Source organism: Callithrix jacchus, chromosome 13, assembly GCF_049354715.1.
Source record: "Callithrix jacchus isolate 240 chromosome 13, calJac240_pri, whole genome shotgun sequence".
In the NCBI taxonomy this organism is placed as follows: Eukaryota; Metazoa; Chordata; class Mammalia; order Primates; family Cebidae; genus Callithrix; species Callithrix jacchus.
The window spans coordinates 111,498,523-111,518,495 of record NC_133514.1 but is presented as its reverse complement, the minus strand read 5'-3'; the positions used below and the strand labels follow the sequence as shown (position 1 = coordinate 111,518,495).

The following is a 19,973-nucleotide window of genomic DNA, read 5'->3' as shown; positions in this document are numbered from 1 at the left end:
ATACATGCACAAAGTTGTCTACTGAAAAATTGTGCACAGGGACAAAAGACAGAAAAGAGGATTAAGTCCACCATTAGGAAAATAATGCAATACACTGTGGAATCACCACGTTGTGAAACATTCTGAAGCCATTCAAAGGCATTAATTTCCTGGAGATTTGGCCATGAGATGTTGAGTAGGAAAAGTATCCGTATGATTCAGTACATGAAAATTACAGAATACTATAGGTATCTGTATATACTTGTCATTAGTTATGTGTACACATATAAGTACACATATACAATATATAAGTATAGTTATTCATACATATTTGCATATGATTTTATGTTTAGCATTAGAAAAATAAAGAAATCTGCAGTGAGTGATACAAGATAAGTAGAGCAGGAAAGCAAAAATATATATGCAAAAATGAAGTCTACAATACAATTTTTTAATGTAGAATGATAGGTATAAATTTATATAAATGCTTTGTGTTCATATGTACATGTAATTATTTAAAAGAAAATAGAGAAAACAAAAATAAAGAATGGATTATTTCTTAAGCAAAAGATAAAAATCTGTGCCTAATGTACAGTAATCAGCTAGTTTTCTTCCAATTCTTGCTTTATTTCTCAAAACAGATTTCAGGAACTGTGGAGCAGTGCTTCTATGGAGACATAGGTAAGCTGCTCTGCTCTGCGCTCCATATTCAATGGAAAACACTCTCTCACTGCAATGGGAAACTTTTCAATCTTCTACATGTGAAAAGGAAATATGGGCTGATTAATTGCTCAAATAACCAACAATAAATACAACACTTTAAAGTGCTTCAAAACATTCTTCTCCAAATATTTGCATTAAATAAGGTTAGAAGATGGGTCTAACACACACACACACACACACACACACATATATACTGTGTGTGTATACTGTATAAGTGTGTGTATATATGTGTGTACGTGTATATATATATATACACACACACACAATATATATATGTGTATATGTTATAAAACACATAAAGGTACTTTATTTCTATCCATAATATTTAAATCAATCATAGCTATAAAAAGAAATAAATCATTATTGTGATTTTAGGAAAATGCCATGTAGAAACATCTTCAAGATATATTTTTGAAAGTGATACCATTTTAATTTATCACTTAGAAACTTTTTAAACTCCACAGATTATTCTATAAGTTCCCTCTCTCATTCTCCTCAAGGAAACTGAGTCCTTCAGCTAATACAGAAGTTGAAATGATAGGATAGGAAAGATAGTGGGGCACAGTGGTTCACACCCTTAATCCCAGCATTTTGGAAGGCCAATGTGGGAAGATCACATTGAGGCCAGGTGTTGGAGAACAGCCTAGGAAACACAGTGAGAACCTCCCCCTTTTCCAAACATTTAAAAAACTTAAAAATTAGCCAGTTGTGGTGGTGCATGGCTGTCATCCAAACTACTCTAGAGGCTGAGGTGGGAGGATCACTCGATCCAGGGATTTTAAAGCTTCAGTGAGCTAGGATCTCCTGCCATTGCACTCCAGCATGAGCAACAGCAAAACTGTGTTTCTTAAAAGAAGGAAAAAAACGGCCGGATGCAGCGGCTGACACCTGTAATCCCAGCACTTTGGGAGACCAGAGACAGCGGATTGCAAGGTAAGGAGATTGAGACCATCCTGGCCAACATGGTGAAACCCCACCTCTACTAAAATATAAAAATTAGCTGGGCGTGGTGGCACGCGCATGTAGTCCCAGCTACTCAGAGGCCGAGGCAGGGTAATCGCTTGAATCCGGGAGGCGGAGGTTGCAGTGAGCTGAGATCTTGCCCTGGTGACAGAGCAAGAAAAAAAAAGAGAAAGAAAAAGATGAGAAAAAAGATATTCAGAAGAAGTGCGTGCTTTACATTTTTTCCTATAGACAAATAGAGTTTTAAAATAATTAGCATTCTTTAATTCTTAATTACATATTGTGTAGAGCTGTACAGTAATTACTGTAATATAAAACTAAAGAAAAATATTCATATTTGGGTATATTTTATTGAAGTCAAAGTACGTGATTTAACTTTATGAAGTAAAAACTTAGTGCCAACTCTGGTTCCAGTGAAAGAGCTTACATTTCCTCAAAGCCTTGGAAATTAAAATGTTTGCTTTTGTTTTCTGACTCATTCCTCTACCAAACAGGAGAAAGTGGCCTGTATTTCTGCCGAATCTAAAGTTTTCATTTAAGGAAAATGATATTTTAAAATTTTTGTTTCTTGCCTCAGACATGACTAACACATACCTGAATATTAATATTTTTCTTATGGGAAAGAGAAAATTACACCATTTAATATTTTTTCTAAATAAGTTAATCAGTTTTTAAAAATCATCATGTATATGTTCTTTATTGAATTGTGCTTTAAAAGGTACTGTCATAGCAGATAACAGAAACTCTGAAAACCTACCTAAAGTGAAAGTCACAAAATTCCGTTTATATGAAATGCCCAGAATAGGGAAATCTACAGCATAAAATTAGTTAATGGTATTCTCAGGCTTTTAGGGCTGGAGAGAAATAAGGAATGATTATAAATGTATACTGAGTTTCTTCTTAGACTGATGAAAATATTCTACACTTGATTATGGTATTAGTTACAGAACCCTGTAAATATATTAAAAGCCACTTAGCTGCATTTTTAAGTGAATGAATTGTATGGTATGAGAATTATATTTCAGTAAATCTGTTAAAATATGTAAAGAGCAAAGGTTGTTTTATTCAAAAGGATTACAGCGATTATGCCTTCTGACTAAATTTTAAATCTCAAAGAGGTTCTGCTTGGAGCATTCTTAATAAAATGATCTGAAACATAACAAGAGCTTTCACCTCTGAATTCATCTTATTGGCACCCCTATCTTAGGAAGAGTCAAAAACCCTACTCTCTCACCTCTCTACATATTTCATAAGTTAACGTTGAGTATGTGGTTCAAAGAGGAATTTCCTAACCTAGAAATCTGTGTGTCCATCTTGCAATGGGACTTGAACATGTGATGCTGCTTACTTCTTACACAAATAAATTGCTCTTGGAAACACTGTTTCCTATATGTTTTGCTATTGGGGTGACTTAAAATGTGTTAATACATTCCCTAACTCTCCCCTCACATAGGACATTCTTGAAATCTTTGGGAATAGTCTGACCTATGCAAATATTTTCTGTGACCAAATCACTGACAAAATCTCACTTTCCTTTTTAGGGACTTTGTGCCTTTTTGTGTGAACAATGCAAACATAAACAATCAGCAAAATTCACTTATGTGGAATAAACAAAAATCAGAGCAATAGTGAATAAGATAAAATAAGCAGTGCTAATTCTCAGCACTTTCCTTCCCATGCCCTAAAGTGTTCTTTATCTGCTCCCATTAAGCTTGTCTTCAAGCATCTGTTGATACTTCTAAGAGTCAGACCCTGAGGTAGCAAGAGCCCACAAAGATTTTTTTCATAAAAAGGATGGTTTCTGTCCTCAGGGTGATTGAACCCTATAGACAAAGAGGCACGTATTATAAGTGTGTATATTCACTTCTGCACCTGGCAAATTCAAGTTTTGCTTTTTAGAACTCTGTAGATTTTTTTTCTGAATATTTCTGATCTGAGATTGATTGAATCCATGAATGCAAAACCACAGAGAAGATATATACCATATTTAACTTATTGTTTATACTGATTAGTGGGTTGACTTAAAATGTTTTTTCCTTTCTTTTATTACCCTTTAAGTTCTGGGATATGTGTGCAGAATGTGCAGGTTTGCTACATAGGTATGACGTGTCATGGGTATGTGTGCAGAATGTGAAGGTTTGCTACACAGGTATCATGTGCCATGGGTATGTGTGCAGAATGTGCTGGTTTGCTACATAGGTATGACGTGTCATGGGTATGTGTGCAGAATGTGAAGGTTTGCTACACAGGTATCATGTGCCATGGGTATGTGTGCAGAATGTGCTGGTTTGCTACATAGGTATGACGTGTCATGGGTATGTGTGCAGAATGTGAAGGTTTGCTACATAGGTATGACGTGTCATGGGTATGTGTGCAGAATGTGAAGGTTTGCTACATAGGTATCACGTGTCATGGCTATGTGTGCTACACAGGTATCATGTGTCATGGTAGATTGCTGCACCCCATCAACCCGTCATCTACGTTAGGTATTTCTCCTTATGCTGCCCTCCCTTAGCCCCCCTCACCCCAACAGGCCCCAATGTGTTATGTTCCCCTTCCTGCGTCCATGTGTTCTCCTGTGATCATATTTACATTCTGCTAGGACCTCTGTCAAGGTCCTGTTAGAGGCCTAAAAAGATAGGCGTCCTGAAACTCAGAACTTTTTTTAGCTTCTTCTTATTATTATTATTAAAAATAATTTTATATGTATTGTGGAGAACATATACTAATATAAAGATACCTTATATTTGTTTGATTTATTTTTATTTTTATTTTTATTTTTGAACTAAACCAATTTTGCTTCTACAAAGGAGAAGAAGTACAATTCCTCCTCTGCACAGGTGGGTTCACAGTAAAGCTATAAAAGTTTGAGTTTCAGAGCCCCTATCTTTTCTAGGCCTCTAACAGGACCTTGACAAAGGTCCTGGCAGGATGTAAATATAATCGCATGTGTGCCGAAGTGCAAACACACACTTTGTTATAAGTGGGTGTGTGTGCTTATAGCACAACGCGTGCACTGGATCACAGCACTATAAAGAAGAGGGGCGCCTAATGGAGTCTTGGGGGTTAACCTAAGGGAATGCAGAGGATCATAAATGAAGGGTTCATTGACTGTGATTTTTTTTTTTTTACAATTTGAGGATAAAGATAAATTGGGAATAAAAGTAAACATTTGAAACTAGAAAACAACAATGGGCAAACTTTGGAGAGCTGACAAATATTATTAAAAAATCACAGAAAACAGTAAAATCTAGAAAACATATTAAAAGTTCTAGTAATAATTTGAAAAATAACTAATAATTTTTCCTAGCATCTTAGCTTTATATACTCAAATCAACTTTTAGTATGACAGTAATAAAGTACTATCATTTTTCATAGATAGCATTTAGTCTTTTTCCAGGCTTTTTCCAATAGTCAATCATTTTTTGAGAATGAAATTGAGAGCAGTAAGCGCACAATCTAACACAAAGATGTATTTCTTGTTTGGAATATTCACTCTTTGAAGTTTCTATCCCACAAATGTAAGTATTCTTTAAAAAGTATATTTTATGTAATTTTCATTTAGAAGTGTGGTGCATTATCAAGTACATTTCAGAAATGGGAGAGCTTCCCTATTGACTATGTATAAATAAGAAACATATAAAAAATAGATTTCACTATCTACAAACTATATGTAGTCTCAACGCATCTTCAACTTGGCAAGATCACAAATGTTTCTGCAGCTACTTCATATCAACAGAGAAGGAAGCAAGAATATTGGGTGAAAAGTCAGAGTTGAAACAGATATATTAACAAGTGTGTCTCAATTATCTTATAAAAAATGCACAAAAACACATGTGACCATATTTACATCTTGCCAGGATCTCTGTCATAGTCCTGTTAGAGGCTGGGACAAAAAAGGGACCCTGAAACTCAAACGTTTTGAGCGTCACTGTGAACCCACCTCTACAGAGGAGGAATTGCACTTTTTCACCTTTGTACAATCAAAAATGATTTCGTTCAACAAAAAAAAGTAAAAATAAATCAAATATCAACTATCCTTATGTTAGCCCAACATATTTTCTACAATACATGGAAAATTATTTTAAGTCAGCCTACTAATCAATACAAACAGTAAGTTAAATAAAGTATATACCTCCATATCTGTGATTTTTGTACACATGGATTCAATCAATCAAAAATCAGAAATATTCAGAAAAAAATTCTACAGAGTTGTAAAAAGCAAAACTTGAATTTGCCAGGCGCCAATGTGCTATGTTGAATCTGCATGAATGAAATGGTGTGCAGGAATTATAAGCAATCTAGAAATTGTGTATTAGGAATTACTAGTAATCTAGAGATGATGTAAGTATATGAGAGGAAGTGCATAGGTTGTATGAAAACACTACGCCATTTTATTTAAGGGACTTGAATATCTGTGGATTTTGGTATCTGCAGAAGATCCTGGAAACAATTCCCCACAGATACCAAGGGATGACTATTTCACTTCAAGTTTGAAAATACAAACTAGAAGCACACATAGCTCTCATAGCTCTATCATTGCCAATAATAACCCTACCAAAAGAAGAAAAAACATTGAGTGGAAAGAAACTGGCACTTGCAGCAACAAGTATACTTGGGTCAATTTGTGGCTCTTTCAGTAAGATTGGTGCATGAGCCAAGCCTCTGCAGAGAAACAGAGCAAATAGGGTGTGTGTGTGTGTGTGTTTGTGTGTATGTGTGTGTTTATAGGAACATGTAAACACATTTGTATGTATTTAGAGACATCATATCTGGTATTGTATATTAATAAGTTATAAATACATACACATATGTATAAATATACAGATACTTACATATAAAAAGATTGTGGAAGGTGATGTGGATTTGCCAGTTGCAGATCTAAGATTTAAGATCTGCAACTGGCAAACTGGAGGCCCAGGAGAGCTGATGGTGCAGTTACAGTCTGAAGTAAAAAAAAAAAAAAAAAAGAAAAGAAAAGAAAAAACAATGTCCACACTCAAAGGCAATCTGGCAGGAGGAATTCTCTTTTACTCATGGAGGTTCAGACTCTGTTCTATTCGGACCTTTGACTGATTGGATGGGTGCCACCTGCACTGGGGAGGGCAATCAAATTTACCCCATCTATGGATTCAAATGTTAATCACGTGGGCTAGTCAAGTTGTCACATAAAATTGACAATCATAGTTGGTCTTTGGGATCTCTATGATATCCTCCAGCTTTGCAATCTGATATCTTAAAGCAGTGAATCTCAGTGTATATGTCAAAATTATTAGCTTCTCCAAAGCACAGAAATCTGAGAAGCATCCCTAATCAATTAGACAAAAAAATCCCCAAAGAGGGATCTAGACATGTATTAAAAAACAACAACAACAAAGAGCTTCTCAGTTGAATCTGATGGATTCTGTTAATTCAGTACAACTGCATTAAAGAATTTTTAACTGTTTAAATAGGATTCAGATTATCCATGTGAGAACCCTTATATTCCTTGAGAACCTCATTTTGTACACATAAGATGTTTTAATATAGATACAGAATTATATCTTCCACTAGCTTTGATCATAACTTCAGAACTACATTACATAGAAGTATTGTCTCAAGTGACAATTATACATTCCAAAATGCATTTCAAAGAATACCTTCAGTTCCAGGATGGCACCATATGTCTTCAAACCTCCCATGTGATCTTTGGAAAAATAGTAGCTAAACGTGCCCTCTTTATGATTTCTTAACTCTCATTAAATCTGTAACTACTAATGAAGACACCCACAACCCTGGAGAGGCGATGGTGATGCTGTGAGTCTTTTCCATTCCATAGTCCCTTCTCATCAGAGCAGTTAAACCAAGTTCCTTCCACATAACCTGTGATACTTTGACATGCTATCCTGAATACAAGCCTGGTGCTGCCTCATTCAAGTGCTGCTCTCTAGAGGGTAACCAGTAGTCTATGATATGGTCTAAAGCAAGAATTTAGCTCAGCAAGATGTAATGATTAATTAAAAAGTGGCTGAAAACCAAAAACATGAGACCTGCTTCTTAAGAAAATCAGTTGGCTAGAATGCTGATTTGATTTGAATATGAATACTACAGTAGCCCATGTCTGACTAAAAAGATGGTGGCTTCATGTTTTTTTTTTAGGGGGTCCTTTTTTTTCTGTTTTGACTTGCTGGTTTTTGTTTGTTTGTTTGTTTTATTTTAATTCCCTGAATGTTTTTACCATTATCCTGCCTCATCCAAAGGAATCAAGATTTCTCTGTTCATTGATGCATGGCTCATTTTCATGGCTGTTTTCATGCTATTTAGTGGCTACATAATATTATTCAGGATACACTAGTGAACTATACACATAGAATTTTTTTATTTTAGATTTCATATGTCCTGTACAAAATATCTGTAATTTTTATTGGTGAGTTTACAAGCATATCTTTTGGAAGTTGATTGTTATTCTTCAAAGAATCTATGTGGTTATGAAATACTAATGTTAACATCCACTAACCCAAATAAACTATCCTTTAACTTAAGATAGTTAAAACTGGCAGAATTACAGGAGTGCATCATAATTTATTATTGTATTTGGTTCAGATATTCTAACAAGGAAAAAAACACCCTCCATTTTTCAGAGGTTATATATATAAAAATGCCCCATCCAAACTCCAACAAATTATGAAATTCTGACCTTAGATTCCTTGCCCTTAATTATACGCTTGAAAAAAAAAAAGGCCAGGTACTGTGGCTCACACATGTAATCACAGCACTATGGAAGGCCAAGGCAGAAGGTTAGCTTGAGCTCAGGAGTCCTAGGTTACGGCAAGCTGTGATTTGCCACTGCAGTCCAGCCTGGGCAATATTACAAGACCCTGTCTCAGAAACAAAAACAAACAAATAAATAAATAAAATAGAAAAGACCATTTATCCAGCAAAACCTGACATATGATGTGTATGAAGAGAACAGATAATTTAAATCTATCATTCCACATATGTTTGTAACACAGAAACAGGATTTTTAAGATGAGACAATATACATTTGTTTTCAGTCTGATTTTTCATACCCTTGTATATGATTAATACCTTTGTTGTCTGTACATGGTGGCAGGGATGGAAGCAGCCACACCCTTAGGGAGAAGAAAAGAAGGAAGGCAGCCTGGTCTAATCTCCCTTTCAAAACCAAAACTGGTCCTCTATGTAAAACGACCAATGCAATAAGAGGAGAATCCTTATCTATGGAATTGTCTTACTTGAATGTCCCTGTAAAGACTTCTGATAATAAAGAATAAAACGGAAGCTTTTAATTTATGAACATTAGTCACTGGAAACTATCCCATCATCTGAAATATAAAATGAGGATGTTTCATAGACCAAATGCTCTCCATGGTGTAAAATATTGCCATTGTGTGAGGTACTCACCTGTGTAACTCACTTCCAGACCTCATTCTTTATATCTTTTTAGTCTACTTTTATCATTATCCTCAAACTACTGTCTAGACTAATTAAATAGGAGTTGTTTTCTTTTTGTTGTGTTTTAAATTTTGAAATGTTACTGCTTAACTTAACCTCTCCTTTTCTTCGTTATTTAATGTTACTACAAGTAAAGTAGATTCTGAAAGGCCTAAATTTATCTCATAATCCTTATACTAGTCTTGGAGTTAAGTAAGTCATCTCTGTGTTCTGATAGTCACCTTGACAATGCTTATAAATTATCCCCTCATTATTTCTGACTTATGTAATTCAGTGCTTATATTATTCTTAACTACGTTTGTTTAAAAGGTCAGCAAAGTGGTATCCCATATGCTTCATTTTTTGTTCACTTGATGAATTCTACTATGGTGTTTTATCTGCCTCACTCTTCAGCCTGATAAGTTAATTTATGTCATGTAAAAAACAAGCTGAACAGATTTTTGATGATGGATAAGACTTCATCCCAGTGCCCTGGAAAATCTAAAATCCTTAGAGATGGAGAGCAGTAGACTCATTTACTAAGAAAAGACAAGCCTAGGAAGTGAACTACTATCCTTACACTATAGCAATTTCCGTTTAGAAAAGGAAGCATTTATAGCTATTAAGAAAAGTGTTAGTACGGTGCTTCATTCATTTAATATTCACCACAAATATTAAGCACATTTATTCATCAAGTATGGAGAGGTGAATAAGCAGGCATGATGTATATCCTCATGAAGCGGACAGCTCAATGGGGAAAGCAACAGTAATCACATATACAAAGTTTGATAAAAGTCTTTTAAAGTATCACAGATTGCTTTGAGAAAAAATAGGAAAGGAAACATGCTTTGGACAGAGACTTCTTTTTAATGAAGTGATGCATAAACCGAGGTTAGTCACAAGGTGTGGCTGGCGTAGGAGGGGAAAGAGATGCGAAGTGTGGGATATTGTCAGCAGCAACAACAAAAAGCAGCGTGGATCTAGCCATTGAGTAGGAAGAAGTTGGGTTCCTTTGATGAAATGAATGAAAGCCAGTGAGGCTAGAAGCAAGCATGGGCAGGAGAAAATGACAAAGAAAGGACAAAAGAGGTGTTACAGAAGTGAAACCATGTAGGCCATGAAGAATGGTAAAAGGAGAAAACGTTCTCTACTCAAAACATCCATTCCTGTAGACGGCCGGCTGCTCTAGCAACACCCTTAAGACTGCAAGTTTCTCTCCCTCTATCACTCAGAAGGAAGAGGTATTGTCTGGTTGGTGAGTTTAAAAGATGTAACTCAGCACAGGTAGCTCTGCTCCTTCCTCTCTTCCCATTTCTTTGGGAAAGATATATTTTGAGAAGGACTCATTCTGCAATCTTTCTCCAGGACATAGGACATAGAGTGAAAGAGTGTCATGCGGGGAAAAACGGTTTCTACTAGTCTACCCCAGGTCACCAGATGTAAGTCAAGCTCTCAGTATGAGAGATCAGGATTAAAAGGCCCACTTTTTCTTAAATAGAAGGCAAACTACGCATTTATCAACACTAATGAAAGCATATTTTAATTAACGTATTTATTAATAGATGTGATAGTAGTGAGAATGACTATACCCTGTAACATATTGACTCTTGCTGTAGAAACTAATTAGATGCTTACCAATTCCATTTTCTTTTTCTTTTGGGGTGTGTAGCTTAACTCCATTGCTCAACATTCTTTGCAATTAGGTATTGCTATGCAAATGAGTACTCATCTGTGAATTATAAGTGGAAATAATGTACACTACTTCCAAGCCTGGTCTATATAATATAAATCATCCTTACATAATCCTCCTTTCTCTCTTTTTTCTAATCTCTGATCAGATGACCACGTGTCCAGCTGCATGAACCTCTGAAAACCTGAAGGACAGCAGTCACTGGATAGATGGAGAAGGCTGCCCTCCTAACACAGGTAGGGCTATGCATGAGTCAACAGTCATCACCTATTGGGTATTATGTACTGGAATTTGGGATATTGCTTGTTGGAGCAATTAGGATAAGAAAGAGTGGTGTCAATGGGCATCCACTGGACCATCAGCCTCTGATGGTTTAGGAAGGTGAATGTGGACTTCCTTGGACTGCTGAACTATTTGGAAGGCAGCTATCCACTAAGTAACAGAGAATTCACTGAAATGTTTCAAACCGTGGGCTAATACAATCCGATGTAATGTCTTAGAAATATCATGCTGCTTGGTGGGTATAAAATGATTTTAAATAGGTCAACAGTGGTGGTCAAGAAACCTGGGAGGAAAAGGCAAGGAGATGATGATGGCTGTGTCTGGGAAGTAGCAGGGATGGAAAGGAATAATGTGAGATACAGTTTGGAGGCAGACTTGATAAGCTACATTAGTGTTCATAGTCACTTCTATGGAATAATTTATTCAAGCCACAGGAAAAGCAATAAGAGGCAATGTTTCAAAATTAGCACTGAGCTCAGAGCTGCACTTATATTCTACCCTACACCTATTTCTAATAACTATCTGTAAGGACCTGCCTTGATGTGTGCAGAATAGCTCCCATATGCTGCATGTTTTAAAAAGATAAGGTGTGAGTATAGAATTTTTGTTACATACAACTAGTAATTCTAATATTCTATTTTCTCCCAAATCAGAAAGGTAGTTTCAGGTGTTTAAGGCTTCAATGTAAGCCATAAAGGGGCCCAACAATGCTTGTGTCTCTGTGTTTATAAATATTTATGAAAGAATATTATAAATTATAAGCTACTAGGTACATTGTTATGATCACAATATGGTGACTTATTAAGAAAATCTGTTAGAACATTCCAAGTAAATGCTGACAATATTCAAAGAAAATAAAAAATTACTTTTAAAAATTTTTTATCTTGAGACTAATTTTTAAATGTTAGCAAGTATTCTCACATATAGCAGAGTCTCTTACATTATGGAAAGAGTCAGAGTCACTGATTGTTAAAATGAGGTATCAGAATTATGTGTAATCAATGTTACTTACATGAATATTTGATCCTCCGGACCATGAAATTTCATATAAATGATCCTTTCTACACACTCAGAATTTATAATCTAACTCTGAATCAATATATATGGACTTACAAATGAAAAGTTGAATAAGTATTAAATTCAGCATGGAAACAGCATTTTGGATATAATTACCTCTACTATGCATTTTCTTGGTTGTATTTTAAACACTTAGATTTTACAATTAAATTTTTATCTTTTCTCTTCTCTATATGTCAGTAATTAAGAATGATTTCCCCCCAAAAGCACACTAGACTTTCAAATGCATTTTTACAGTGCTAGGTCTATTGAGCACATCTGCTTCCAACTTTAACAACTGCTAATCTTTCCATCAGCAGTTCTTAGAGAGGCATGCATTTGCTTTTAACATTTTAGGCATCTACAACAGAAATCACACTTGTATTCAAACACTTTTAGAGATGACGAGCTACAATAAATGCAAAGGTCATTATCAGAATTTCTGAGGAAAAAGGGAGTAAGAAAGAACAATTTACATGAAATTTCAAGGACTGCATCATTACATACCTGTCAATCCACTGTAGGGAGACTATGAATATTTTACACTTATATTTGTGCTACAATACTATCTCTAAATGTAGCCTAAAATTCTTACCTGTCATAACCCATTATAAGATATGATTAAACAAAGAATATATAAATAATTAAATTCATTCTAAGTAGTCTTATTTGTTTAGTTGCTAAACATTCTTACACATGTCATCTTATTTTATAAAATAATTTAAACTTATGTACATATCACATTTCTTAAAAAAAAATCCTAAGAACATAAGAAATGTTTCGTTAGAAATGAAAAGGCATATTTAAAAATTTTTTCATATAATTCAAATAATGTTTGATATTTATATTTACAAATTGTCAATGTCTACAAAAATTTTTTTACACTCATTTCAGTCATTATTCAACTTTGTGTTTCATTTAACTGAAACATGCACTGAAAAGTACATATAGACAAATTTTAAAAATTTTGAGGTTTCTTCTGTTCTGAAACCCTGACAGCCTTTTAATCTACCAAGCATCATATATGTATTAATAAGCATAACTGAATGGTTATCAAATAAAGATCCACCTTACAGTGTACGATGTCATAGTTTAATTTTTTCTTATTTTGCTACCAAAAATCATATTTAAACAGAAAACATTAAACATTTTCAAATACACATATTGCTTTGTAAGCCAACTCAAAAACCTGACTTTTTCAGGATGTTGGCTACGTAAATGCTACTTAAATAAAGGTTTACCAAACTAAGAGTAAGATTATCAAGTCTGTACTGCACACTAGTGGCGAAAGATAGTAAATGCATTTTTTTTTACTTAAACTTTACACTATTTGCATCTTAAATATTAGCTTTTTCAGTCAATTTTAGAACCACTTATATTACAGAGCACATACATGTACATTCTAAACATAATATGTTTTTGTGTCATGAACTATTTTTCTAGTACACATCAATGTATTGTGAATGTCACACCCAGAGACAGGTTCCTGTGCATATAAATACTATGAATCTATATCTAAGTATATGTCTGTGTATACATGTATACATGTGTATATATAATATTTATATTGCACACACGCCTATTAAATGTTAACTCTTGTGAAAACAGTCATTATTTTGGCCATTTTTTCTTTACTCATTATTCTTCCCTACATACTTATGTAATACAATGCTTTAATGCACATAACATGTACAATTAATACAACTTAAATCATAAGTGCTAATAAATCATTGAAATGGGAAGGGTTCATAATGACATTTTATTGATGAAAATGCAAAAGAAAAGTATTCTGGCAAGTGGCGGATCCCAAATAACTAAAATGTCGATATGAAAAGAACTTTAACACACCTGAGATGAATTGATATTTTCAGACTGCTTCATGAAAGAAAAAGTGAAAATCATTTATGATAGATGATGTGCTATCAGAGGTAATCTTTAACCATCCCCTCTCATGTGCCTAGAATAAGTAATTAATTGTATCATGTAGCTGATCCTTAACCATTTAACTATCAATATGCATATCAAAACATCATTTTTATACCTTCAATATATGCAATAAGATTTCTGAAAAGAAATAATGACCAACATAAAACTGCCACAGATATGTTAATAAAAACAAGATGTCATACAGTGTGAATTTGACTAAGTCCACTATTGATGAGTGATTTCAAATATTCCCCTTACAGCAGAAATTCCAGTTTTTAACTTCCCTTCCTCTTGTCTGTTGTGCCTTTTGTTTTCTGTCCGCTTGCCTACATATTCAAAGAAATAAAAAGCTAGCCTTCATGTCTTCCTTTAAGTCACATACCCCCATACCTCTTTCATATTTTTGGGCTTTGATTCTTTCAGTTCTTCGTACTTCCATTTCCACAGAGACAAAGCCGCCTCTAGTCTCTCTATTTCTTTTTCCAAAGCTGTGCGCATTCTAAACAATTTAAGAATTAAAAGAAAAAAAAAGTTGTCTTCAATTTTAAAATAATTACAAGGATGCATCCAATTTCATATCCATTTTCCTAATTTTTGATATTTGTATGTGATCTTAATGAGAAAAAACACTTTGCAACTTATTAAAATTTATAGAATACAAGTTTTTTAGTTTATTACTCTGGCGATAAACTTTACAGTAGATGAAATATATTTAATTTGGCTTTGCCAGCGTTAACATTTTGCTTGCTTTCTTCTGCATGCTTCATGCATGCCTCTCAATTCCTCTCACTTACATGGGAAGATATATATGTTTCTAATTTTAACATTTTTTAAATCCATCTTCATATCGTGGCTGCATGTGAATTAAAAAAATCATTTGAAATGACACAGCATGCAAATAAGCCTACCTAACAATCATAAAAATATAGTCATTTGCTGGGGATATAAAAATAATTTTTAAATATTTTAAATTTTGTTGTAACAAAGAAATTTCACTGGGATTCTTATTTAAATTATTCTAAATTACTGAAATTAATTTCTCTATTTGTAGAACTAGCAACAGAATGAGGATTAAAATTTAGCCTTTTAATACCCCAACCATTCGATTTTTGTTTGTTTGTTTGCCCACACTGTCTGTTAGAGTCATTGATAATTGTTTTATTTCTGGTTGTAATTAACACGTATCGACCTTTGAAGCTGGCCTTTCCTTATCTGTAAGGTAGTTTTGATTACTATTCAAAAATGCTCATTGATTTTTATCTACTTCCACTGACAGAGTTGTTTTCCTCATTCCTCAATTCTAGGTTTGACAACGAGATATTAGCAGAGATGACAGAAATAAAAGTTTGAAAACAACTTGTGTGTTTGAGCTCTAGGTAAATACATTTTGATTGTTATATGACACTGAGATTCTGTGATTGTTAGTTACAGACTTACTGCATTCATAATTAACTACTATACACCCCTCGATCTATTTCAATGATACTAAATGTCACTAGAAAGGTTTTAGAAACATACTCACAGGGCTAGAAAATGCATGCAAAATCAAAATTGAATGTCATTTAAATATTTATAAGAAATATGATTCTTCCTGGTAACAATACTAAGATAATAATTCAAAGTAGTGTTAGGCGGTAAATATATTAGTTTAATCCAACCAAATGGATAAGCAGCCTATTAAAAAGTTATATAATTATATTTGTATAAATCAAGCCATAAAATTGAAAGAGGATATAAAAGAATTAGTTAGAGCTTAGCTTAACCTCAAAAGACACGGGTTCCAAAAAAAAGGTGCAAAGCACCATTTACAGGACTCTAATCCAGAATCCCTTATTAACATAGCAAATATATTAAACAAAATTAACAAACAGAAAGATTCAACTTGAAAGTTTAGGTCTTATGAACACTGAATATAAATGTTCATAGTCCAGATTAACCACAGCAGTCACAATTTCGGATAGACAAGTAAACTTAGCCAGCTGAGGACACCCAAGTTGCTTATTATGATATAATTTTTGTTTTAGTAGTTGTGTTTGGGATGTCAAGAGGAAAAGAATTCAATACAGAAATAATAAATCAGTAAGTATTAGTATTCTGTGTTAGATTTAGAAAGTATATGTACAAAGCTTTATAGTATGAAATACGTTGCATATCTAACATTTGAGTGAATTTTAAGTTTTGGGTGATAAATTAGAATATTTAAAAGATATTGAATATTGACTGAGACCTGTGAATTTACATTGAAAATTATAATAAAAAATTTGTAACTTCATTGGAATGTTTAAGATAAGAATCATCACATTTATAATTTTAATTTTTTATATATTCTTGAGTAGAACGTGGAAATGTTCTGTCAGTAATTGAAAAACTTAAAAAGCAAATGGCATATGTTAAATTAATAAAAAAATTTTTACAAAAGACTTTAACTGCATTTGTGTAATAAACCATATATTTATGTTTCTCATTAAAATTAATTGTGAAAATTATTTCATTTATAATATAATAATAGAAACATAACACTTGAAAAACTCTACAGGTAAAATCATACATGTTGAGAAATCAAATATCTGCTTTTGATATTACATTTTAATGAACTAAATGGTAATTTAGAAACAAAATAAATTCAAATTCAAAAATTTTCAAACAAAGTAATATTTACCTCCTTAAGTATACATCATAAAGAAAATACCTGATATGTATTTGTTTCCTAAAAGAAAATCACACATTCTTATTATGTAAAAGGGTAGGGGAGTGAGAAAACAAGTAATTTATAAAAAATTATTTAATGACAATGGGATACTTAAAATATTTTTAGTGTTTTGATAGCTTCATCAAAAACTTTTGTGTCTCTGTGCCAGCATTAAGGACATTGCATGTCTAAATGTATGCAGTAGAGGGCACCCTATAAATCCTTAATTTTCTAGCCTAATCAATTTATTCTGTGTTTCAGAGATTTTTCTAAATTGATGAATAATATAGTTAAATTTATAACTGAGCTGTATCCTATCATCAGGATATGTGAGCTATAAGAAGGCAAAGGAAAACACCCAATATTTATGCTAAAGCGTTACATATTTTATGTACACATTCTTTATGAGAACAAAATTAAAGACAAAGTTCAGCAAAAACATAGTATCTTTAATATGATGATATAAACTTTTAAAATCATATTGCTAAAATATTTAAAATTTGTAGAATCTAAAAGATACAATGTGAATCAAAATTGTTTTTATGGAAAGATGTGATTATATTTCTATGTATGTTTGATGCTTTGTTTACTGTCACAATTCCACAATAATTGAAAATGAAATTTAAATTTCTAGACAAGAATATTATTCAAATATTTCTCAGGAATGAAAGGTCCTAAAAATTAACATCTAGAAATAAATGTTAATCATTGTTGAACTGTGGGAAATTTCACTGGAAAAAAAAATGAACACTGTTTTCTAAAAGGGTGTACAAGAATAAAAATGTTCTCACCAAATTAAATGATTATTTGTAATGAGATGCAGATATTCAATTTTATAACAGTTCCAAATTGAGAGATAATATTAAACTGTTAACAAGTTTATACAAATATACTTTAAATAAGCAGCATATATGTGATTTTACAACTGCACTTCCTACTATTCATAATTACATCTTTCAGCACTGGCTATTAGCAATTAACTGTTACAAACAGCCAAGCCATATACAGTTAACTTAATTAGAAAAGATAAGTATTTAAAGAATATTATTAAGCTCAGATCTCCAGGAGAATCATAGACCAATGCTTGCAGATGAAGCAGACGGGGACCAAGACCCAGTCTCATGCCACAAAACTGGTCCCATGAAGACCCCACTGCCTGTTCCTTCTTTCTCTGTTGCCTGTACACTCTCTTAGTATTATATGTCTGCCAAGCAAACATATAATTTGGGTGGAAAAAGATATTATAGCTCAAAAAATTTCTGGGAAATCTCTGGGGAACACATGCAGCCAGAAATACTGATGAGAAAGCCATAGAAATCTTCCTGTAAGCACACTATTTTGGCCACCATTAATGTAGAGACATTACAGCAAGACCTCAAGATCACCAACACAGGACAGTGGGTGATGTCACTAGGCACCTGAGGCCACCGCTGCCTCTGGAAACAAGTTGTCCTTATTGCTGCTGCTTCCCCCTCATGCATGAATTCTGGATGCTGTCTACTGCCTTGGGGTATTGGCTTTGCTTAAAAGTCTAGGTGGCCACCTCTGATGCACTATTCCTAAGTCAACTGTCTGTACCTTCACTGCAAAGGAAACCGTGGTAGAGGCTTCCTGGCATTTTCATTATCTATGCACAGATATAGACTCTGTTTCATTTGGTAGCAAATTGCCAAAACACAAAATAGATGCTGAGAGGTAAAAAATGGTAAAGCTTTATTGAATATTCCTTAAGTGGACAGTTAATAAGGAAACAAAGTAAGCTTGACTTTCTAATATTTATAAATATTACATTAAAGAGTATTAACCAGATTTACATGCCAATTTATTCATTGAGAGTTATATATTCATTATATATAAATATATAATTATGTATAACATATATATTAATGAATGTATTCATTAATTGAGATATATATCTACTTTATATATATAAAGTAGAAATCTATCTCTCTCATACATATATAAAAAATAACCTTTGAAACATTTTTAATTTGCTGAAACTTCTAACCTGGATTTTAAATATCATATTATTAAGAAAAAATTGAACATTTAATGAAGCAAAGCAAAACAATTGAAGCATAATACTTTTCTTACATAAAAAATTAATTAAGAAAATAAAATGGGCTGGGCACAGTGGCTCACCCCTGTAACCCCAGAACTTTGGGAGACCAAGGCAGGTAAATCATTTGAGGCCAAGAGTTTGAGACCAGCATGGGCAATATGGCAAAACCCCATCTCTACTGAAAGTTGAAAAAAAAAAAAAATTAGCCAGGCATGGTGGCACAGCCTGTAATTCCAGCTACTAGGGAGGCTCAGGTGAGAGAATGGCTTGAGTCCAGGAGGCTGAGGTTGCAATGAGTAGAGATTGCACCACTGCACTCCAGCCTGAAGCTCAGCTTAAAAGACACAGAGCAAACATTTTATAAGTGATAAAGGAGGTATCTGCAGTGGAATTTGAAAACTGATTTTGAATGTTAAGACAGTTCAAAATATTTTATCTAAGTCTCTGTTACTTGAGATTTGGTATTGCCAAAGCTCCTTTTCTTAAATGTCTAGGTACACACAGCTGTATAATAGGATCAGGTTTCCTGGTCTTACTCCAAGTTTTCTACCTGGGAAGTCTTTATGAAAGTCAACAGAAATATATAAAGTCTCAGTATACGAGAAATTTTATATACTGGAGAATTATTCATAAAACTGAACCGTACTCAGAGTGCAAATAAATCAATAAACTTTCATCTATTTGAATAGGAGGTTCTAGTCAAGGACAATGGAAAAATGACTCTCTGAATTTCTGAGCTGATTTCTGTGCACTAGTCAAGAGAATTTTCCCACTAGATAGGAATGCAGGAAAAAAATACATTCACATCTTCTCAATTCAAGCCACCCACTCACTGAGATTCCAGGACAAAGAATTTAAAAGATTAGATGGATTTATAAGTAATAGCATATTCTCTATTCTTGGAAAACGTTCTCTTGTGATAGAAAAAAAAAATAGACTGTGATTGCCTCATGTGGATTGCATGCAAATGTTGATTCATGGACACAGGCACCATGACTCATAATGTCCGTGGGATTGTTTCTTAAAGAGGAGCGTGGGAAGACAAGGCCATGGAAAGTCTCCTTTTTTCTCTTATTCTTTGACCTGTCTATAGATTATAGACTGAAGTCACTGAGAACTGGAGAATTTACTTCCCCTGAGAATTGTTCATTCATTCCATAACAGGAAAA

At 33.6% G+C, this 19,973-nt stretch overlaps 1 protein-coding gene across 12 annotated transcripts in view; it reads right to left on the bottom strand.

The window, feature by feature from the left end:
- The window catches only part of CCDC102B (coiled-coil domain containing 102B), a 361,810-nt gene that overhangs the window by 224,469 nt on the left and 117,368 nt on the right, over positions 1 to 19,973 (bottom strand). For all 12 annotated transcript variants that reach the window (XM_078346981.1, XM_078346986.1, XM_078346983.1 and 9 more), the window contains one exon: positions 14,444 to 14,552. In XM_078346981.1, coding sequence (XP_078203107.1) covers positions 14,444 to 14,552 — 109 coding nt within the window. The remainder of the gene's footprint in view (positions 1 to 14,443; positions 14,553 to 19,973) is intronic.